General features: G+C 27.6%; 1 protein-coding gene across 3 annotated transcripts; it reads left to right on the top strand.

The window, feature by feature from the left end:
• The first annotated feature begins 763 nt into the window (after window positions 1–763).
• Window positions 764–25020, top strand: LOC113557061 (COBW domain-containing protein 1-like). 3 transcript variants are annotated; one of them, XM_026962351.1, is made up of 14 exons: window positions 993–1095; window positions 1183–1217; window positions 1309–1490; window positions 1671–1859; window positions 1933–1992; window positions 2127–2164; window positions 4392–4450; window positions 7263–7349; window positions 7502–7546; window positions 7639–7695; window positions 14241–14298; window positions 14385–14519; window positions 24357–24480; window positions 24853–25020. In XM_026962351.1, the coding sequence occupies exons 3-14, from the start codon at window positions 1319–1321 to the stop codon at window positions 24933–24935; spliced, it is 1107 nt and encodes a 368-aa protein (XP_026818152.1). In that variant the 5' UTR covers window positions 993–1095; window positions 1183–1217; window positions 1309–1318; the 3' UTR covers window positions 24936–25020. The 3 variants fall into 3 exon arrangements, with proteins under 3 accessions (XP_026818151.1, XP_026818150.1, XP_026818152.1); XM_026962350.1 differs by lacking the exons at window positions 993–1095; window positions 1183–1217 and adding an exon at window positions 764–894 and having other exon boundaries at window positions 24853–24992; XM_026962349.1 differs by lacking the exon at window positions 1183–1217 and having other exon boundaries at window positions 943–1095; window positions 24853–24992.
• The last annotated feature ends 286 nt before the right edge of the window (window positions 25021–25306 follow it).

Below are 25306 nucleotides of genomic sequence, written 5' to 3'. Positions count from 1 at the left end.
ATTAGGTAAATATAATAATTAACACTAATATACCTTGAAGTTTGAGTTTTTTTTTTATGTTTATTGAGCAATATCTAATACTCAATTACTCAAAAGTCAAATGATTTATAGGTACATTACTTATAATAGGTACCTTCTAAGCGTAGAAAAGCTGCGTTCTGCTGAAGCAACACTAATAGGTAGTGAACAAATAATACTAAGCATACTATAATGGATATGCGTGACCGAGACATTAGGGTATGACAATATACAATACTATGATTTAAATACTATCCGTATTTAAAACGAAAAAAATATTTTTCTATCAAACCTTAAAGTACGAAAATTCGTAGTATGGTTAGGCTTGGGTCAGCGATACACTAAATTTAAAAAACCAAATCCCAAGGGGGGGGCGATCCACCTATCCCCCCCTTATAACCGCCACCGGTATTGACGTTGAATACTCTGTTTGTATAGGGACTGCCATGCACCTCCGTCCCTTCCACTATGGACCAACGTAGGTAACTACTACCCGGAAACAGGTCGACCACACATAATTGTGTAAGTACATTTTGTTTCTCAGAAATATGGCCAACGCCATCTCTCTAACGGTGTTCTTCAATAATGATGTGGAAACATCTTTACGCGATCACCGTCCGATGGCGTTGGGCGTATTGTCAGACAGCAGCTCTGCACTAAATGTTATTACCTGCCATCAAAGTGGATTGCCCACATTCAATCCACTCCTCGAGAACCCGGTCCTTATCAAGCAACAGCTGTTGCTGTCGGCGCGTGCAATAATTCAGCTGCAAGTGCCCCCCCAGTGGTTGTGGCACTAAGTTCGTGGTCGTTGTGGTCCGTCGATTTCGCGTTATGTCGCCCACCTATCTAAAACCGTACAATAACACGACCGTGGTAAGTGTTTGGACTTCGTACGATTTTATTGAATACTGATAATTGATAATGATATCTGGACCGTGATAAAATTGTTTTACATAATAGTGTAATACTATAGGTAATTGTAACGTTTTATTCCAAATTTATAAACGATTTGAAATTTCATGGTTTGTTTGAATTCCTAGTTTTCCGTTTTGTTTCTATAGTTGTCTCGATTAGGTAAAGTATTACCATACGTATTTGCTTTTCTCAAAGAAGTTTTCAATAATGTTTTTAATAATAAATTGTGTGTGTTTTTGTGATTAGGTATCTTTTTTTTTTTTTGTTCTTCTTCGTTGACGGTGAATAATGTTTTATATTCTTATAATCAGTGATGATAATATCTAATATGTCTTGATTAATTATTTTGGTCGATGATCATTATGTTTTCAGAGTAATTGCAATGGACTCGGACGATGAAATCCCATCGTTGGTGACAGCTATCACATTAGATCCGGTGCCTGTGACAATTATAACCGGTTACTTAGGGTCTGGAAAAACAACTCTTTTAAATTACATACTAACGGAACAACACAGTAAAAAAATTGCTGTCATATTGAACGAATTTGGCGAAGGTAAATCTAATGTTTTGCTTTTAACACAATATTAATTGATATTATTATTTGTCTCCTATATTATCTACTTAACTAAATATTAACATCTATATTTCAAATTGTAAAAATACTTTGTACTCATTTTGCTATAGCGTTTTATTGGGGTTATAAAGTTAATTGACTATTATTATTTTTTTAAAGGCGACACAATGGAAAAATCAATTGCTGTTGGTGAACAAGGAAATCTTTGTGAAGAATGGCTTGAACTACAAAACGGTTGCTTATGTTGTTCTGTAAAAGATAATGGTGTGAAAGCAATTGAAAACCTTATGTCGAAACGTGGAAAATTTGATTATATATTATTAGAAACTACAGGATTAGCTGATCCTGGTAACTTAGAAAATTTTAAATAAATCAATTGATGTATAAAGTAGTAAATAACTTTATTCTTTAATATTTTAAGGACCTATTGCAAAATTATTTTGGGTTGATTCTGAGCTGGGAAGTGATGTTCATTTAGATGGTGGGTAAATCAAATTTTGTGTATTTATCTAAAAATTTTATAATCAAATGAAATTAATAATAGTTATTCATTATTTATATCATAAATTTAATCTATAGATAGATATAGTTTATTAAAAATGTATATATTTTCAGGAATAGTCTGTGTCATTGATAGCAAAAACGCCAATAAAGTAAGGTACCTAATTTTATAATTTACCACACTATATGAATACAAAAATTGAAAATTAGATGTTAAAATTAAAGAATTAAACATATTAATTTGTATTTTGATCTATATAAAAAAAAATTATTACTTTAATCGTTTATAATGTTATTTAAACATTTTAACTAAATTTTTTTATTTAGGGTACACATGTCATATGCTATCTACTAAGAAAATGATATCTACACAAATCTATGTACACATGTCCTATGCTATCTACCAAAAAAAATCTGTACGATATATCCTTTACCCCCCATTTTTCCTCGATGTTTAAACTGTTTGACGACAACGTTTCGACACAAACTATACCAATCTGAAACTGTGATGTCTTCTACTAGTATTTTTTTTTTTTTGTATATTTTTAAATTGATTCGCCTAGCACCAAACAAGTTCCATTATTTCACACAAACTTAATCCACTGTTATTTTTTCCATTTTGATCAATGTATGTAAAAAATGGGTTTTCTTAACAAATGGATTGCCATGTTTGACAACCCTTTTTTTGACATCGTAAATATTTTGTTATAATAACATCTCCGTTTAAATCACGTTTCCGGCTTTTTTTTAAAGTTTCTTTCATATCACTACCACATTGTTCACCAACAGAATTAAATTTGGTACACAATTTTGTATTAGGTAATAATTCACGATCTCTTAAAAATTGTATACAAATTTCGTCATTAAAAATAATTTTTCTACATAATTCACTCAAAGTACTCATTTTATAAAACAATAAATTTATAATTAACAAAAAAACACAATTACGATGTTTGATTGTGGTGAGCAACGAACATATACTAAATTCTGAAATACTAAATGTCCATTATTAGAACTGTAGAATCCTACACCTATAAACCTATATAATCGTCAATTCCGTCAATATAAGCTAAGAACTATGCGATAGATAACATAATTACTTGTAGATATCATACAACACCAAAACTTTGTTCGTAGATAGCATACGACACGTGTGCCTTATTTAGTTGCAGTATCTCATGTCTTTACTTTCTTGTACTACTTAATTTTTATCTATACATATTGATTTATACAAATGGTATATATTTAGATTTCAACCATATTTATGTCAAGTCATATGATATGCATTACAGAAAACTTCTTAGGCTGTTATTGAATCAACAAAATGTTATTAGTCAATTCATAGAGTGATACAAGAAATAATAAAACAATACTTATGGGTTGAACATGAAAATCAAAATATTAAATATATTGTATGATACTATCTTTAATTTACTAAAACCTCGCAAATCACTTGATAGAGTATTTTCAATAGATCTTTTTTATACTGAGTACTATTTCTATGAAGAAAATCAAAGTTTGTATTTGTGTTGCCAATGCAAATTTTGTATGACAGTTTATTAATTATATTTACTTGTTTACGTATGAGTAGAGTAAAATAAATCATTATAATTTGTATCTTAATTCTGTATATGATGAGTTGATAACTAATAATAAATAATTTAAGGAACATTTTTTGGTTATCCACCAAAGCTCTTAAAGCATAAGTAGTGTCAATATTTACTTCTAGATAATTAAAAAATCAAATTATAATAAATAAAAGTGTCATCAATGGCTGGCTCCTTTATTTAACTTGCTTTTTTCTTATGTCGTCTATACTCATACCAAATATTCTTATTTAATGATGTATAAAAATTGTATATTATTTTTCTATTTTTGAAATTTATAATTTGATTTTGATTAGACAAAAATTATAAATTATTGGTTTATGTCTAATACTTTATAATATTATGACAAGTAAATACAATTAATAAAATATTTTATTTTTATTAAATTAATTAAAAAATATTTTAAAATATCATGATATCATCATGTTGCTTAGTTGCTGTGATAAATATGATATGAATTTCTAATTTAATTTTCCGATTAGTTCTTATTTATTGACATTCCAATCTACAGTCTTAATATTTTCAAAGTTATTTATTTTTTCATTATTCCTTTTACTTTTTTTTATTATTATAATTTTTTTTATTTATATTATATAAATGCAAATCCCATTTAGAACCCTTCATTGTTTTTCAGCCTTGTCCGCATAGTTTACATAATGAGAAAACAGAAGAATTCCAATTTAGTTTTCATGCTTAAACTTATTCCATGACTTCTTGTCAAAGGTAGCTTTGTTCGTTGTGAATCTTAAACGTGTTAAATTTTGTTTTTCAGCATCTTAGCAACAGTTTACTTGATGAACCCAACTTGGATATTATAAACCCTTCAACAAGGTTAGTTAATATATTATTCTTTAAGATATTTATATAAATAACCTGTTAATTGTATGTTTGTCATAATTTTTCATAAATTTGTTATTAAGACTATTTAGACTTAGTTTTGAAAATTATAATAATTTATTAATCATGAAAAGTAAGCAGGTACTAACATGTTTCTATAGATTTATATTATAGTTTACAAGATAAGAATATTATCTAAGGCATCTCATATGATTTTATTAATATCATAATTCGTTTAAAATTGTAACTATCGTAAAATAATATCAAAAAACACAGGTAATATTTACTTTAAAGTTAGTTTATGTCAAATGTTCTTTCATTCAAAAAAATAATATATCATTAAGACTCAATACACAAAATTGGAAGTATTGAACACAAATTTGTTATGTTGTACGTTTGTTAGACAGAGACTACACATGTTTTTCACTTAATTAATACAAAATTCACTTGATTAATACATAGGTAGTAAATGATATTATTATGAATTTTTCGATATTCCAAACCATTTTCACGAATAATTTCCCGTCAAGTTATATTTCCTGAAATTATTCAATTCTATTTATAGATACCATCTTTTAAAAGTAATTACGAGAGTTTAATTTAAAAATGATTCTAACAATCTATACTTAACTTAATTTTATTAATATAATGAAATAAATCTAAAAACATATAAATATTTACTTTGGAAAACGCTGAATACTCAGCCACTAGATATATATAATAACTTTTTATATAGAGCTTATAACTCAATACTAAAAGGGCTTTGTATGTGGTATAATATAGGTACATAGGTACTGCATATATAACATACCTATGTGTATTAATATATTTTATTCCTATACACTCACCTTGGGGGCTTTTATAGGTAAGTACTATAGTCTATAAGCAAGCATTCTTATTCAATTTTTCTCGGACCCTTTGGCCTTTTTATGTAGTTTCCACATGGCATATCAAAGGGATGGCGATTATTGGGTTTTGCGTGTGCGACAATGCCAATATATAAAGCAGAGTGTAGTTTATATATTACGTAATATATTTTATTAATATCCTGTATGATATGTATGTATAGCATCTGACAGTATAAAATTCCTAAGTTACTGCTACAAATATTGTAGGTAGCCAACATATTTAATGGTTCGATAACGTTCACGGTCTTGATATTTGGATTTTGAAATTTGATCGCATGAACATTGTAAATAGGATGGTTGTCATATCAGTATTGATGTAAAAAAAAAAACAGGAGCTTTTGACTGTTTTTCTTGATTAAACCACAGCCATTAAAGTGACCGAACTCACTGTTATGGCTACATATGTAAAATTTGAAATTTGAATTAAATTATCATTGCCAATTGAAAAATGATTCTATGCAGAAACTGTATCACTATTCACTATATTTACTTGTAATTTATTTATATAATAAATATTAGTAATTAGTAAAATATATATATATATTGGTTGAACAAATTGTTACTAAAAATATTATATATATTATAAATAGTTTATTTTTGCTATTAACTTATAAGTCATTACCTACATTACTGACGTAAATTCTTTTTAAATGTAAATAGGTTTATAATATACATGTAGATTGAATTAGTTACAATACTTAGAAAATTGATTTAGTATAAATATGTATAGTAAATATTATTACTAATAGTTGTAATACAATATTGAAATGTTTAGGTTTTTACGATTAATATTTTTTCAATCACCTCAAATAATCAAAATAACAAAAATCTTTTGATTGAAATTGTTATTTTGCATTTAAATCTTAAATTAAAACTTCAAATGCTTATTAAAAACTAGGAATGTGCATCATATAGCTTAGAAAAAAAAAAAAACTAAAAAATTTGACAATTTAAAATGTCAATGAATCGGAGATTTGTTAACTGTTTTTTTCTATTATTCAAACTCACAAACAACTATAAACTAAGATGTATTATTTAATTTAAGACTAAAAGGATAACATATATACTCTACGCGTATATATAAAATAACATGCTTAACTAACTGAGCATTCATATTTTCTAATACAAATAATAAAATATCTTTTAACTTAAAAATATGTTCAGTCGCTCAGTGTATATTTAATGAAGTTTAATGAGAGCTAATCAGCTTGATTCTCGGACATATAATTTTTCATGGTCTTTTTTTAGATTATATAATTCTATCAACTTCATCACATACCAAACTATATACTCTAATAAAATAAAAAATTGTATAAGGTATTTTAGAGTTACATAAGTACCTACTTACTGATAATAATAATTATGAATATAATTTGGAAGTAATATTTTATATTTTACTTTGTTCACTCCTATATTATTTATTTGAACGGTGTTATATATATCTTTTTTTTATTGTGGCGGTTTTGTAATTGATAAAAACGGATAAACTCATTCTGATGACAAGCATAAATAGATTACGTACATGCTCTGTTGGGTTTATTATGCAAAAACGACGGGACACAGAATAATATGTCCAAATCGAATCAACGTCATGGAAACGGAGATCCGTCTCGGTATATATAATCAAATCTGCAAACCATCAGCCCTCCTCCAATTTTGTATAAAGTGAAATATCTAAACAACTTATGTTGATGTATACACATTTGTGTGTGTGTGTGTGTGTGTATTAGTGTATATTTAAATCCAATGGCAATTGAACAAACGAAACAACGTTATATAGAAGCCTGAAATCCTGGTGTATTTTCAATTTTGTGTGTATACCTATCAATGAAGAAAATAGATGACTAAAAAGAACTTCTTTAGTGTTATAAATAAATTTGTTTGTAATTTTATTTCAGACAAATTGCATTAGCTGATATTATACTCATCAATAAAATTGACTTAGTCGACAGCAGTACTTTAGAAACGTTAAAGACTAAGATTAGGTAATACTTCATTTAATTTTTATATTATGTACCTACCTATATATAGTATTGTATTCGTATATTAATAAGATAATAACTTAATTTTTTATTTTAAAGATGATCTGTAATTATCAACATGTTTTTACTTAAAATTTTTTAAATTTATTTTATAGATCGATTAATGGAAGTTCTGAAATTATTGAGACAACAAATAGCAGGTAAATAATCGAATGTTATTAAATAATGTAGCAGAGCCCCAATCTCATTCATAAAGTTGAAATATACTGATATAATTGTGTTATTTTTTCAGAATTGACCTGAATAAAATTCTTGATTTGAAATCGTATTCTTCGTCTAACAGTTTAAGGTATTTAATAATCAAAACATGTATTTTAATATTTTAGGATTAGATTATTTTATATAATTATACTAGCCGACCCGTCACGACTTCGCCCGTGATTGGTTGTTTATTTTGCCTTCGGACAATGATATGTTGAATTTTTTATTCAAATATTATTGTTTAATGTGATTGGCAAGTAAATATAAAAAATGGTTAATGAAAACAGATTGAAATTTTTCTAGCGGTATAAATGATAAATATATTTTTATTAAAAATAAATGTAGATAAAAAACCCTTACAATTTTCTATAATAGTATAGATTAATACGAATATTGGGTATACATATTGTCGGTGTACATACGACAATCTTCTCGAAACAATATTATTCATATCTACACACCGATATCAACACAATACAATTTGACGAACAAAAAGGTCAGGTTGCAGGTAGCTGTAAACCCGTGGGCCGCCGTGCCGCACAATATTTATATATAATATAGGTACAATTGTTTTTAATTTTTTATATATGAACTTTATACTTTTTTTTTATTGACAAAAGTGGTACTAAAACCTTCAGCAGTGTGTCGGGAATAACAGTGAAAAATTTCAGCCATATCGGTTCAGTAGTTTTCTTGGTTAGCGAGGTCGTAGAAAAACCCTTACAATTTTTTATAATAGTATAAATATTAGCTCTTTAAATACAGATATCATTGAAATAAAAAAGTAAACCCATTTTATTAAATTAAAACTAATGTTATATGTGACCAAAGGTTATATTATGATTTATAACAATTATTAGGTACTTAGATATATATATATATATATATTGATAAAACGATTACTGTGATACTATATGATTAAATATTTATCTTAATATAATATTAAGTATAGTATTAATAATAACTATATATTTTCTAATATACAAGCTTTCTCATTGACAGTCGAAAGTCTCATAACACTGTCCCGTGGTTTTGTGAGGAAGCGTTTTTCTCGTATAATACTAGCGAATGCACTTTTATGGGCAACCATAAGACCACTTGTCCGATTATTAATAACCGTGAAATAAAGCAAGTATAATTTTTCACCCTCACCCGTAGCCCCCTTTAAACACTTCACGGCCATCTGTCAAACTCTACAAATTACCCGTTATTTTTTTTTAGAGTAGTTTTTGGTTTTATATCGATACTTTGTATACATTTTGTTTTTAATTTTTATCAAAAAATATTCATGTTATCGGTACCTATTTTATATGTATCTTTTATTATAATTTAAATTCGTTATAAATAATGTCTGAAACTCAATTTACTTTGAATATAATCATAGTGTGTTAAACCTGCAAATATATTAAGGGTGGTACTAATAGTTAAATATTTAAAAGAAATAATTGTGATGTGTCTAAATTAAAATTCAAACTAGTTGTTTTTGAGTTCATAAACTATAAGTATTGTATTGTTGTATGTATTGTTTATATTTACGAAATACAAGTTAGATAAGATATTCGATAAAACGTTGAGATGATAGATATCGTTTGATTTGAATTCCATAGTAGCCATACTTAACTAATAACTATTGGTATTTTATAATTTCTATAAAGTTATCTGAAAAGTAACTAATAGGGCCAATACTTAATATATTAATATAGCATATTTACTTTGCCCTATAGCAAGCTAATGAGGCTATTGATTACTATGACCTAGAGTGAGGGCTATAAAAAATAGACACAGATCATTTATACTTAATAAGATTTAATAATTTGGAAACTACTCATTCAAATTATGACTTAGATACATCAAAAATTAAAAATATACAATATATATAATATAATATATACCCAGAAATAAAGTGGGTTTCTATTTGAAAACAGAAGTTTGTTCACCTTTCTTTAGTGGTATAAAAAATCTTAAGTATTCGAAAATATAGTTTTCAAATATATTTAAAAATTCCAAATATCTGATTTTGAATAACTCTATTATTATAGAAAAAAGGGAGTTGGCATCCTTAGTAAATCGGTGCGATCCTAGTTTTCGTTCATTTACTAAATCTACAACTATTTTTACAACTTGTTTGCACATAGATTATATTTCCTACTAATAGTCGTTAAGGCTCAAATTAAACAATATACATTCTCAATAACACTTATGGAAAGCTTTAGCTTCGTTTGTTGTACTAGTTGTTTGTCATTTGGTTTTCGAATACACAGATATGGGATGAAGTTTCAATTAAGTAAAATATATGACGAAAAAAACATCATCAAAAAAGTCGCATACTCCACAGGTGGAGCAATTATTCATTATTGCTGCGTCTATATTAAATTCACAAAATATTATATTTTTATTTCTTATGAGACTACAGTTAACTGCTCATTTTTATTCGATAAAATCAAGATTTTGTAAATACAACGTACCTACAGTATAAAAAAGAGACCTTTAAAATTGAGTCATGAACTCATATTTTTCAAAATTAACATGAATTTATTTTATAATAATATGTAAATTAAACATGTGAGTATATTTCGGAGTATTTCCCACATAATTGTATATACGTCGAAGTATAATATGTTTATGTTCTAAAAATTAAAATCTTACTGGAACGTAAAGATAATTGTATAGGTACATTTGAATGATATGCAGCTTAATAATTTTGGGAAATGGGAAAATAATATTTCGCTTACTATATAATGTATGTAGGTACTCAATGTATATTATTTCCCATGCAAGTGGTTAATTCTATATTTTAAGTGCAAAGAAGTTCCCGATTTTAAATAAGAAATTTCAACGTGTACGCCAACTAGTTGTACCTATACCTACCTGGCGAATTACCTTGTATTTATACATTTTTTATCTATTTTAATAGTTATAGCCTATAGGTAAGTCAGTTATTATATTTTTTCTACTATTTGCTTTTCAGCAATCAAATATTTGTAGTTCTTCAGAAATATATCTTATGTAATAGTGTTTTTGTAGGTTATACAAAATTCCCAGTACGTTTTAAAATAATATGGAAAAAAGAAAAAATTAAAATTAACTTCGGAAAAACAAGAATATTAACATCATTCAATTTTTGCCATTTTCCTATAATTGATATGATTTTAAAAATATTTTGACTCTTTTTGTGCTATTTATTGATATTTGAAATTTCTACTCTTTAAATATTATGTAGCACAATTTGTTTTTATTTATATTTACAATATTAATAATACTACAAAAAAAAAATCAATTTAATTGTAACTGTCCTTATTATGTATTACATTAAAGTGTATATTATGTGCATTGTCAATAATATTACATTTTAGTATAAATGTCACATATTGTTTAATAATATGTAGGTATTTTATTGTTAAATTATGATATGTAATATATTAAAACTTTGTTTCTGGAATTTCAATTTTGTACGATAATATAATGAATGTTTTATTTTCAAAATTAGAATATCATATGTATCTATTCACGTAAATTTTATTTTTAAAAGAGCTGCAAATCAAAATAGTTTTATAAAATAACAAAATATTTCTTTAAGGTGGAATTTCCATTTATTTTCGTCATTTTCTGTGATAATTGATAAATGTAAAGTCGATACAATAGTATTCATTACAAATAAGTATGATAATATCTAACTAAATCGATATTCGTTTGTAACGAATACAAATTTAGATTTTTGAAGGTAAAAAAAAATATAACTTGGATTTTATCTACATTTTTTATTTACTTCACTAATAAAAATTTAAAAAAAAAAACAAGTTTTTCTGCTGTTTTGTAGATTTTTAGTATACAAGCAAATGTACTTCGTTATTATGCAGGTACTAGATATGTTAAATTTGAATTTAATTATAAATAATTGCATACGAAAAACGATTATGAGAAAATAGGGTGTGTCGGCTCTTATTTTTAAGGATATTTTATAATTTATTTATATTACCTACTTTTAGTAATAATGTATATTCAACTTATATTTAAAAAAAAACATCGCATATTATTACACTTAAATTAATATAACATTTTATAGTTTTATACCTAACTATAATGTTTTTGTTTTATTGCATCGATACAAAGTAGGAAAATATTATATGTATCCGATGTATTTCAATTGGCGTTGATGTTTAGATACACATCTTCATGCCTATGCTTTATTACCTAAATAATACCATACAGCTGTATATATCAGCTTTAAAACGTATACAATACCACAGGGTGTACAGCAGCGTGACTGGAGGAGGGGGTATAGCCGGTATAGGACGATAACATAATAAAATATATTTTACACGTAAGCATATCATAATATATATATTATAAATATATATAGGCACAAATGTATTATGTATAATAATAATACGCGTGGTGGTGTGGTGGTGCGGTGCGTACACATAAATGAACTCAAGAGTGCGGAAAAGTGAACGTGGCCATGCGTTCTCGCGCCCTAGATTATTAATCCCTTCGCGCAACTCCTCTATACTTATATGAGTATAATGTATATACGGGGGTGGAAAATCGCCACCCGCCGCTACCGATCTAATATCGTCACGTTATATTAAACCACCTATATATACATATAATTAACCCTTTACATGGTCTCTCCCAACCGCCGTCATAGTCCACAGATCCACAACATCAATATATATAATATTTAATACACGTGCGCCGTACATCTGCTTCGACCGAGTTATCGCGCCTTATAAATAATATTATATATAAATCCTATTTCAATATATTCACCACATTATGCATCGTAATATAATAATAATACTTAAAATACGGTTGTTTATGTAGTGTTCATATATATTATAATAATAGGTATGTGTGATATTTTGTATGAATTCGTGACAGATCACGTTATTTAAAAAATTATGTTGAAATTTCGATTTAATACAGTAAAAAGAAATAACATTGATTTTACTATAAATGTGACAAAGAAATATTTTGTGTACATTTTTGATTTTCCGATTTGGTGTTCAGATAATATTTCCGACATAAACTTAACATAAATGTCTCTCTCAGCGTTGTTTTTTTTTTTTTTTTGGGGGGGGGGGGTTGAACGACCCATATTTGATTTTCCTTTCATTCTGGACCAACAACTCATAAAGTTTCAATAAATGTGAACCAAATATTCTATTTAATTAATTCCATTAATTATAATTTAATGATTTTGATTAATTATAATAACTGATGCACGGTTCTAAGCAATAATGTGATTTTAGATAAATGTGTGCGTTTTTAATACACAATACTAGTGTGTATAATATCGAATGGTTTTGTTTTGAGAAAACTGTACGGGGTTGATGTATAAAAGTGCGTGGGTTTGAACGACAACTTTTTTTGAAAGTGTGCAATTATGACGATCATCGCTCTTGTTTTTTATTAGCTCAAAAAATATAAAGGTTTTAACTATGCTGAATTAATTCAATAATGTAAAAAAACTAAATATTAATATAGGTATTGTATTATATTATTATCATAAGTAAATCAATCGTGTTATAAACTTCACTCTAAATGTATTGTTCTTTAAAAAAATATTATGTGGTGGTAGTTAATAGCGTAAATTTTCTTTTTTTATTATTAATCAACTTCTATTTATTTACCTTTACGATTCTGATTTAACTTTTTGTTCACATTCAAAATACAAGCATAAAAAATAAAAAGTATTATAAATTGCTGTCCGCAAAGTTAATTTATATTTTTAGTTACAAAAAGTCTATGACGTGTTTAAGGAAATATATTTTTAATTTAAAACATTTTAATATCTTTTAAATTTTATTTAACAAACTAGTATTTTAAATTAAACACTTTTACTATTAATTTTAATCACAAATAACTGGTAATAAATATTTAGCTTTTACATTTTAGAAATTCTAAATTACATTTTGAAATGTATTCAAACGGAAAATACACAGCACTAAATAGCAATCATTCATAATATTAATATTAATATTATACATACTAAAACTGTTTGTATGAAATACTAATATTGATGACCCATCTGTCTGTATATCACATAAAATTGTACCAATATTATGAGGCTACCGCGTCGAAACGTGCCATAAGTGCCATAAACCCGCTTATCCCTTTCATTAAGGCATTTACGATTCATTAGATCGCAAACCCAACATTATGACTTCCAAATGTTCACGTGTACATTATTAACGAAAATAATTTATTATTATTATTATTATTGAATATCTCGGGCTTCCTAATAGTGAAGACACTCTTCGTAAATACGCTTGAAATGTGGTAACCACAATAATCGTATACGATAATAAAAACACCCTATTAGTTTGCGGCTTATCTCTGATCCCTCTAAATAGTCGTGGTGGTGGTCATATGCCCTGTAGCAGGAGGGTCTTGACTTCTCATCGGCCGCTTATTTGACCGAAACTGCCTCCGATAAACCCCATGTCATTCATTTCACCGTATTGTTGTTATTCGACAATTATTACTGATTTATTTATTTTTTATGTTAAAACCAATATTGACAATAATATTTATCAATTCAAATTGTCGTTTCATTAGACCCCCCTCCCTAGCATTTATTCTATAAAACACGAATATTTTATTGTCTATGTTTTCACGTGGTTGTTTCAGGGTCGACGAAATGATAAGAAATGTGGAAAGTTTCCGAGGGAAAAGTCATATAAACCAAGTAAACGCATTTATACAAGCATATATATATAATAATGCATTATGATTATGTTTAATGATGTATTTTTAATAGTTTTATGATTTCAGAACGTGTCTACTGTCACACTAGAAGTTCCCGATGGTATTTTAAGAACATCCCTAGACACTTTTGTATGTCAAATTTTATGGGAAAATATGCTAAATGATGGCCGTGGAAATACTTCAGAAATAATCAGAATGAAGGTGAGCGTTATTATGGATGGTACCCATTTCCACCAATACTCGTTTCCACCAAAACAATTAACAACACATAATAAACAATAAGTTAAAAGTTTAGAAAAAATACTAAAAAATAATGAAAAACCGTGTATTATAAATATTAATAAAATCATTTTTATATTAATTTTAAAAAATAATTATAAATACCTACACTATTATACATATTAAATATTAAGCTTTTACTGGCTCACAGATTATTTTGGTGGAAACGTGTTATACTCGTTATTTTTATTAATATAATTTGATGGTAATAATATACGGTGACCAAAATTGAACTATAAATCGTTTTATACCTATTAAAGATTCGCTAATTCTCATTAAATGTTACCATAATTGTTTATATAATAATAAATATATATTATTGAGTTGATATTAATTCTTATTATTACATTAATATTACATTCATCGTTTCAATTAAAATTCAAAATACTAACTGTGTATACAAAAATTATATTGATATGTATATTTTATATATATATATGTATAAAAATATTACAAATAGATTGGCCATTTTGAAAAACTGTTTAATCGCATTTCTTAATACACATTGCAACACCCCTCGCTTAGTTCCTATACTGCTTCACGCTTATTGGGTATCGCGCCACTATATACATATTATAGAAACTGCAGTTGCCTCATAACCGGCATTTATTGTACAAAAGAGTTCAAAGTAACAATAATTATTATTGAAACATGTTACGTATTTTTTTTAAGGGGTGTAGATATGGAGAACAATATTTTCGTTTATCGTAATAATTTCAGTCCGTATCCTATTGTATTGCGATTCGTCAACAACACGTATTGAAATGGCCGGCTGTTCTATCCTTCTATCCACGTCCGAAATCCATATCCTGCAGGGGGCTCACCCTTTTGTATACACTAACACACACACATGCGCGCGCGCGCGCGTACACATATACGGGGCCTTATATTTACTAGAGAATAATGTTTGTTGCCCTTTTTTTTCTTTATTTTTTTTTTTTTTTTTACTATCCAGCTATCTCGTTCCCTCTCTATCGGCCGAACGTTTATGCACACGTTTATATTATTATATGTGTGCCCGCGATTTTTTCGTATTTAATTGTTGTAGACAGCTCCCATTGTGTGTACCTATACATATTTTCTCGTTGATAAATCCCTATTTAATTCCATACTGCAGGGTTAATCCTCGCTCCAGATGTAATCAATTGGCCGTGGATCGGGACATCAGGTAACTAGTGTACACACGCACACACATAAATATATCCCTCACCCTTGTATGACTTCATCCCCGTAAACAAATTGAGACCTTATGTATATAAATATATAATACACGCACAGGTATGGGTACCGACAAATCATTTTTCGATTTTTATCTTCCCAGCTCGTATGGCCGCCTATTGTATATCGATTGCATGATTAATATGGCTAAATATTATATTATATGAACAATATATAATAATGTAACAATAATTTCCCCAATGCATCTATCAATCTATATACTTCCAACTTATTTCATTGTTATCTGCACATTATATTATAGTATCGTCGTTATTATAACTTACAAGTACTTATGTACTTATGTACACAAAATACTATGTATTTTATAGTCAAGGCCCAAGCCCAACATGGTTATGTTTTAAATGCAATTAAACAATTTTGAGAGTTCTATACTTTATTTGTTCATGATATATGTTAGTTACCATAAAAAGTAAAACTAACTTATAGTGGCTTATATTATAGTCTATATAAGTAGTATCTACTTTATATTTGATAGTTATATTATAAATAAATACAGGATTTAATAATACTAAAAGTTTTCGTTGTCATTGGATAAGTTAGATTAAAAAATCACTAAGGTCGACCCGAATTTTTATATTTCTAAAGTTGCCAAAAATATTCCAAAAAAAACTAATAATAAAATAATATTATACTCGATTCCTTTCTCTGCTTTTCTTATTTCAATGATAAATGAAATATTCAATGAAAACATGATGGATCATTCTTGTAAATAAAGCCACTCATACACTCATTATCATGTGACCATTCCGTTGCTTTTATTTTTGAAAATCTCGCTGAAATTAATCCTCTGATCAACCAATTTTTAATATCGCCCTGTTTTCTGACTAAATTACCAATAATTAATTTTATCCTTTCACAAATAGCTAATAATCGCCACTAATAAAATTAGGAACATTTAAATAACTTAGCTGGTTGGTAAATCAAATGGCACTTCTAAGTTAATGAAACCAAATTTAAATTTTTTTATGTAACCTTTAGTGATATTCAAATACCTAATGCATAAAAAACTAAATATTTAAGAATAACATTCGAAAAATGTTTTACCTGGTCTCCAGATATACGGGAAAAAATAATAGTACTATACAACATAAAATGCTTGCTCCATAATTTACTATCCAAATCTTCTAAACTCACTATTTAGACGGAATTTAATATTTATAAGATCCTTTTCAAGCCCATATGGATGTATGGTACTAAGTATAGAATCCTACCAAAAAATTCAAACATTCCATTCAAAAATCCTTGGTCTAATAACAAACGCTATGTTATAGATTATAATATTTATTAATCTCAATTAATATAATTATCCTATAGAGTTCTTATGAAAATTATGTATTTAATTTAATTTTTTCAACATTTATTATTATTCTATTATTAATTAAAATAATAAGAATGAAAAATAATAATATTTCTTTCGAAGAATTATCTTACAGATAAACAGTTTTAAAATATATTTTATAATTATGGTACTAAAAAATATTTACGGTTTAATGCATAGACTGTTATTGATATAAATTGAATTTTATAATATGTCAATATAATCAAATAAATTATTGTATATTTTATTATATATAATAATCCTTATAACTTTAAGTATTTTGACTTATCCGATTTTCTAGAACAATTTAAGAAGTACCTAATATGAACACTTATCAATATAATTTATTCAGTAGCCATAATTATAATAGAGTTCTTAAAAAATTACGAAATAATATTTAACGATGAACTTAAGTCTTAAACATTTTTCAAACTATAAAACGTTTTGATAAATATGTGTATTATAACATATTATATTATAGTATAATGACCTTAGCTTATATTTGTATACTATCATAAATAGCAATTTTTGTTGGTAATAAAATGTATTTAAAAAAATTAACTAAAATGTTTGACGATTCTAAATATTAAGATAGGTACACAAATGTTTTTAATTATATCCATTGAAACAAAAAACTAATATGTTGGTGAACTATCATTTTAGTATTTTTCAAAACATAAAGAATATTATATAATGTACTAAAATTAAACACAACAAATCAATAAATATTATGACAATAATTTAATTGATTTATTTATTGTCATCAGTTTAAAGCCTTGTATATTGCAGTTATTATTCAATATTTTATTGGGTTTAAGTTTGCGGATTACGCTGCTCCCCCAATAGCTTTGATGAACCCCACTGGATGAAAATGTCCCTTTCGAAATTGCTTTGACAGCAAAATTGTAAACAGCCATCGGTAAATAGACTTAAGGATATTTCAAAACTGTTCCTTATACTCTCACGCAAACAAATCTTTTCATTCACTCATGTTCTGTGTGCGTTTGTAAACAGATTTTCCAATACAGTATTAGTAAAACTTCAAATCAAAATACACCGACAATCCTAATTTTATATTTACGAATCTTCAGCATAAATAAACATATTATAGTCAATAATTTATTTAAAAAAAAAATGTTAGTTCTTCTTTATAATGATTAGGTATATGAATATATTTTAAGTATTAATAGCATTTATATATAATATTTTCTAGGTATATTTGAATAATTCAATTAGTCCGATATTTATTTTTAAGAGCAAATTTTAAACGACAATTGTATTAAAACGTTATGTGTTCAATTTTGAAAAAAATGGGTAATGGGTGCTAAAAAAAATATTAAAAATTAAATGCCTTGAATTTAAATTATTTTTTTTAACTATGATATATTGTTAGTTCATTTTTACATTTTTAAATTTCCATACAGCGAAGATAATAGAAATTTCCGAAAATGTTATAAAGAATGTCATAAAAATACGCTATAAATATCCTATGTATTATTATTATTATGTGTAGGTATAAAAAATAATATAGCTCGTGTAAGCACGTTATATGGAAACGGTGTTAGAATAAGTCAGAATACTCGGGATCCGACTATCGTGTAATAATAATATCGTGTAATAATAATAAAAGGAGTTTGCAGCTAGTATGAGTCTTTGCCATCACGTAGACCCCTCTCCTCTCAATTTTCGGGTGTTACCTACAAAAACCCGTGATGGAATTCTTCCTGCCGCAAATGCCCGCATACCTTGCACTAACGGCGCATCCCTGAGGGCACATCGACATTATCGTCCCGAATTCTAACATGATCGACATTATGCGATAATATCGCGAATAACTCCAACATGGCTGTTATAAATCAACATCTCAATACGTCGAAGTGTACGTGACTCAATACGGCATTATATTTTAATATGTAAATAATTATAACCATTATAATTCGTGTTTAGTTGATATTTTATTGAGTTGATGTATCTAAAAAAGATGTCATGTGCCATTAAAAAAAAAAAAAAAATGTTCTAATGAAATTCAAAAAATAAAATTATACAAATATATTAATAACATATTTTAATAAAAGAAAGTTACGAATACGTTAAATTCTATAAATTGTTTTGATTTAATATATTTAGTGCTATAAATTAATTATTCAATAGCTTATACATAATATATAACATGATGGTAATGCGATTAATTAAAAATATTGATATATCTTTTTAAGACTATATATATATATATATAATAACTTGTAATCTCCTTAAACAATTTTAAATGCCCTTAAAATATATTTATAATCTAAAAATCTTAAAAAAGTCTAGAGAAAATTAATTTTTTGAATTTTTGATAATAGAATTATTATTTAATAAATATTTTGTATGTTTACGTGTATATATTGTATATTATGAGTTAACCAACATTGAAACAATTTATATATGATTGTAGTCGAATGTTTTTGTTATGTGACATTGCCGGTTATTAATATGAATTCGAGACTGTTATTTTAAAACCAGATTAAATATTCAACATGTTATAGTTTAATAATAGAGAGAATCTATAATTCTTTATTTAAATATAAGCCAATTTTTTTTATATATATTTCTAGAACATAAAAATAATTAGTTTTTTATCGATTTATCTCAAACGAGTTTATATTATTTATATAACTACTATTTTTCGAACTATAAGATAAGTGCTTTATAGTTCAAACTTACGTTTTATATCGTCTATATTTAAACAAAATTCACATAATCAAATTGTAGATATATTATCGTGTAACGTGCACAGTTCTTAATATATTATATACGTATATATAATAGTGAGATATTATATAACTTGAACCAGAGTAGTAAAGGGTGGTAAGACGACAGACGGCTTTCGATTTGCATTCTCCGAATGTTTTATGGGCAAGTCAGCGACAGGCCTGATAGTAATTTCGCGCCGACCAAATCTAATAAACAGACAATTCAAAGGCTCCGCACTGGTGCCGCGTAAGCCCAACAAGAATGTGCATAGTCCTCTCATAATATTTATATGAGACCCGGTCTGGGTATAGTTGTTTTTTTCCATCCGTCGTTTACGCATCCTCGTTTTATTTCTATTTATTTTTCATTTTATGTCTTGGCCAGACATAACACACGCGTATATATTAAATTTGGTACGCTAATTTTTCCGGATACCATTGCCAAATATTTTACCATTTTCAACCCGAATGTTATTCTAACTGCCTTCGTCGTTCTGGTTCTCTATATCATTCAAACAGCAGCAGTTGATTACAGCGCTTATGCGCTTATCGTAGAGCTGATTGTGTTGCAGATGCGTGCTGAAATCGTCATTATATTATAATTTAGTACTCAGTCACTCAGGTCTCAGACTTCAGTCACTTATTGATTTTAGTTATGCATACATTTTCTATTTTTAACAAACAAACATGTTTTTTCGAGATTTTGCAGTATTCATATTTTGTATTTTTACTTCGTTAGTAATTATTATTTATTTTAATGCTTATCTAATAAATTGTACGAGTGAATAAATTTCAATAGGTACTTACTTAAAAAATTCAATATATTGTATTACATTTTTTTTTTACTGGTATTCTTCCACAGATAATTTATTTCATTATTTACATATTACATTTGTTCAAATATTATAATCCACGTGTAATTAAACGTTTGACTTCAAAAAAGGTAAATAATTAAAACATCTGTTATACTACTCATGTAAAAATATATTTAAAAATTAGTTTACCTAATAATTAATTAATTAAGCAGTGAAAAGAACATGAATCAATTTTAAGGTCACGTGTTCGAAAAATTTAGTGCCGTATTTATGGAGTCCATAAACAAACAAATTATAGAATATTAATGATTATTATTTTCATGAAAAATTTTTGAGGTCAGCGATATATACACATTTATCGATTATGTAGATAAAGTATGTTATAAAAATTAAAAATTCTAACAACTACGAAATAGCTACAGAATTTGTTATTTTCGGAAACAATTTAAATGTTTGGTTTTTAGTACATAGGTACATTGGTATATGGCGGATTTTACTTGGATATTGAGTGTATTTATGATTGTGGTAATAATTATTAATTTATATTTTAACTATTTTAAATGGTTAATAAAATAAGTCATTACAATTAACTTTCCCCCCCATCTACCACAAATAATTTAAAATACACCACTGAGTATATTAAGTATTCCAAAGTTTAACATTTTAACAAATTCAAAAAATGTACCCATTGGTCGTTAAGCATGTATAAGTATAGGTATATTACTTATTATATACCGTATTATCTTATTTCTCTTCATATCAATCATTTATAACATTATTATGTACGACTTTTGTTTAAAATAGGTACATATAATATGTCTATTAAACTATATTGTGGTAAGAATGTAGAATAATATCAGATTTTTGTTTTTGTAACTTATACTAAATAATTAATATATGATTTAATTCGGATCTATTCATCTATGTAATTAATAGCGTCAAGAACAGCTGGTTTGGAAAATAAATCATATGTCAACGTTGCTCATTAAAAAAATACGTCAACATGACAACATATGTCCCTTATTTATTATAAATAATGTAGTAAAATTAATTTTTTATTTGTTTTTTCTTACACTGTAAAATATAATATTGTTGATAAACAGTAATTGCGATAATACACCATACCAACTCATCGGATATGTAAAATTACAATATATATATAATATTATCTTAATGATTTAAACATATTGATACATATTTTTTATTTAAGGTTAAGTCTTAATATTTAAGTATTAATATCAAATGTACTCGTCAATAGAACAAAACTAATTTCACATTATCAATAGTCGCCAACTGGAATGAATTGGTATTATTTAACTACATTTGTTACAATGTATACACATAAAGCAGGTGCTTAGAATTTGCAGAATATATAATAATATATGTCATATAAACCTATATATTATTATGTGTTGTATATTATACGTTATGTGCTGTACTCGTATGTATATTTCAACAATGGGTTGTCAGTATAAAAGCTTATCTCGTGTCGACGTTTGTTTTCGGTCTATACCCGAAGAACTAACGCATATACACGTGACTGCTGCCAGAGGAAATAATAATGATAATAATAATAATAATAATAATAGAAGTGGAAGATGAGAAAACGTCTCGGTGCCTGAGGAAACAACGCACGTAGTGCACAAACGTATACATTATAAGAAGGAGAACACACGTCTTATATATATTATAGTATATGCATAATATATCGTGTATAGCCGTGGTGAGATGGGATCGGTACGCAAAAAGGAGTGGTGGTAGCCGGGTGACTGTTGGTAGTTTTTGAGTGCGTGAAATTCACGCTTTCCGCACGGCCAAGTCCGCTAGTGAAACAGCGGTGGCACGTGCGGACGGAATGCTTTTGTGGGACTCCTACGCCTTCGACGGGCGTCAAAATGTTTTTATTAAATTTTAAATTGCAGACTGACTTGTATGTTTTACATGCACGCACGCCTTACATAATACGCGGTCAACGCTGCAACTTGGTCCCCAGACGTCGTTGAGCACACGCAGCGTAAAGTATATATACATCAAAATCATCCGTTTTTTTTTATAAATATATTTTCACGTACCTCGTGATGAGTCACGCATAAAGTTTTTTTGTTTTAAATATAATTTGGCAATTGCCAATTGTTGCATTACATTTGTAATTATAATTATAATTTATTGGATATAAATAAATAATATTTATTGTATAGGTATATAAAATTTCCCTGAATTAGTTTTATTTTTACAGTTATTTAATAGTATTAGTTTGTTCAATGGCAAATCCAGAGGAATTATTAAGTAAAAACAGTATTTAAATTATTATATTTTACTTGCAAGGTTATATAGATTTACTGATATACACATACTTATAATAATCTTAGTGGAAGGAGAAAAATCCAAAATAATATAAGTACCTATATAATCACTTTGTATTGTTTTCAACCTCTTTGGCAAAAATACAACAGTAGAAGATAAAAATTTTTCTGGACATAGGACATTTGCTTTCATTTTAATTAAATCGAAAACGCGTTTGCTCTAGAGTAAAATCAATTAGGTGCAGACAAAAAATGTCGAACGGTCGTTAAACAGTATAATAGTGATTTGAAAGAAGAACACTGTAAAGCTATTAAAATAATTTTCGCTTGTGTATATTTCACTCTTACAGCATTTAACATTTTCTCGTCGTCGCGGTCGTGCGCACCTATCCAAATGATAGTTAAAGTCTTTCAATCGCCGCAATAACCATTGACAATTCTGCTTTCGCAGCTATTTCTATAATGTCCGATTATATAATTATATATCATATTAGACCGGTTTTCGATGAATCGTGCGCGTGTGCATGTGTGAAAATTCATGATGGCATTAATCAAAAGCTGTCCGGGACGGCGGGACTCGCTAAACGGTGGAGCCGGGCCTTAAGCGTTTTATCGGTGTGCAATTCGGTGTTAATAATTCGTCAAAGTTTTCCAACTTGTAACTACAACACGTGGAGGCGTTACCAATCAGCCGCGGCGCCCGCCCGCGTTTCGGAGCGCCTTTGATGTTTTAATTAAACCGTGATTAACGCGCGCGCCACCCACCGCCGGCCCGCGAGGCTGCTGCTCTGCGAGGGTCGGTTACACAAACAGCCAGCCGGCCGGCGGACGACTATAGGGACTGCAACAACCGGACGACCGGCTGAAGAATTTCAATATCAAACACTTGCTGCGAATTAAAAAACTATCTATACCCGTCGGTGGTGCTGTACAAATACCGACGAAAACAAACTGGTGTAAAACGAATTACAATATAATAATATATGTGTACTTATCGTTTATGCACGCCCGATGGACTGCAGAGATGCAAAAGCCGCCTCGTATATTATTATTTGGCGCTCTTATATAATCCTTTTTTAGTTTTTTAATTTCTCCGCGCGTATACATAACAATGTATATAACACCCGGCAGAAAACCAAATCCTTTTACCCTCGGTGCGCGAGTACACATAGTAAATTACATTTAGATTGATTTGCCGTCGCGCATTTGATCGTTCGATTTTGGACCGCATCTTTTGTTTGCTTTTTTAATTTGATACATCGCAATAAGGGTTTGCGTGACGTGCGTGTTTAATACATATATATATATATATATAAGTTTCTGATTTTTGTATACATCGTGTGTTACAGGGTGTAATCAGATTCGAGGACGGTTCAATAGCTATGATACAAAGTGTTTACGACATGTACGAATTTCAAGAATTGACCAAAAGTTTATCTGAAGTACCACCGGGCAGTAGAATTATTCTTATAGGTAAGTAATTTATTTCTTTACATTATAATTATTAATTTACATATTATACGAAATTTGTAGTTAATTTACAGTATTTACACTACATAAGATATTTCTATACATATTGTGTCAAACTTTTATTAATGTTGAAACTGTGCATTATATATATTTTAAATTAATTAAACTAATTGTTATTTAAACTATATATATAAAAGATAGGAAAAAATAATAGTCATCAATCTGCTTTATAACGGGTAGTTTAAGTTAAACAAAAACACACATCATTATAGAATAAATTCACTCTTAGCTCTTCTTAAAATCTGAAATGTATACAAAGATGAAGATTCCTTAAAATATTGCTATTATAGTTTTATTGTATTTTTTTTTTTTCAGGAACGTTTTTGGACAAAGACAAATTGAACTATTTACTTACTAAATGCATAGATTCTGGAAATGAATCACTATCCAGAAAATAAAATGTAAATTCCGTGAATCATTGTAATTCGTGGTTGTAATTTTTATTTATACTAATAATATTTGTAAATAAAAATATTAATATTATGTTGTTGTTTTTAAAGAAATTATCAATATTGACAGTGCACATTATTTTGACTTTCACAACTAAAAATGTATTCAATTAATAAGAATTAACGCAAAATTAATCTTAACCTTGCCCACAACCCTATACCACCTTCTTACTATTCTATTGTATTAATATATCAAACCGATAATTTTAAGTAAATTACTATGAAATTTGAATAATTTGTGTTTATATTTTGGAATAATAATCATTTGAGCATTTTATAGTCGTTCACAGTCTTGCGCAGCATTTACAATATCTTGTCAT

The sequence above is a fragment of the Rhopalosiphum maidis genome, chromosome 1 (genome assembly GCF_003676215.2).
Source record: "Rhopalosiphum maidis isolate BTI-1 chromosome 1, ASM367621v3, whole genome shotgun sequence".
Classification (NCBI taxonomy): Eukaryota; Metazoa; Arthropoda; class Insecta; order Hemiptera; family Aphididae; genus Rhopalosiphum; species Rhopalosiphum maidis.
The sequence above is the reverse complement of the archived record's forward strand: the minus strand, read 5'-3'. Positions and strand labels throughout refer to the sequence as shown.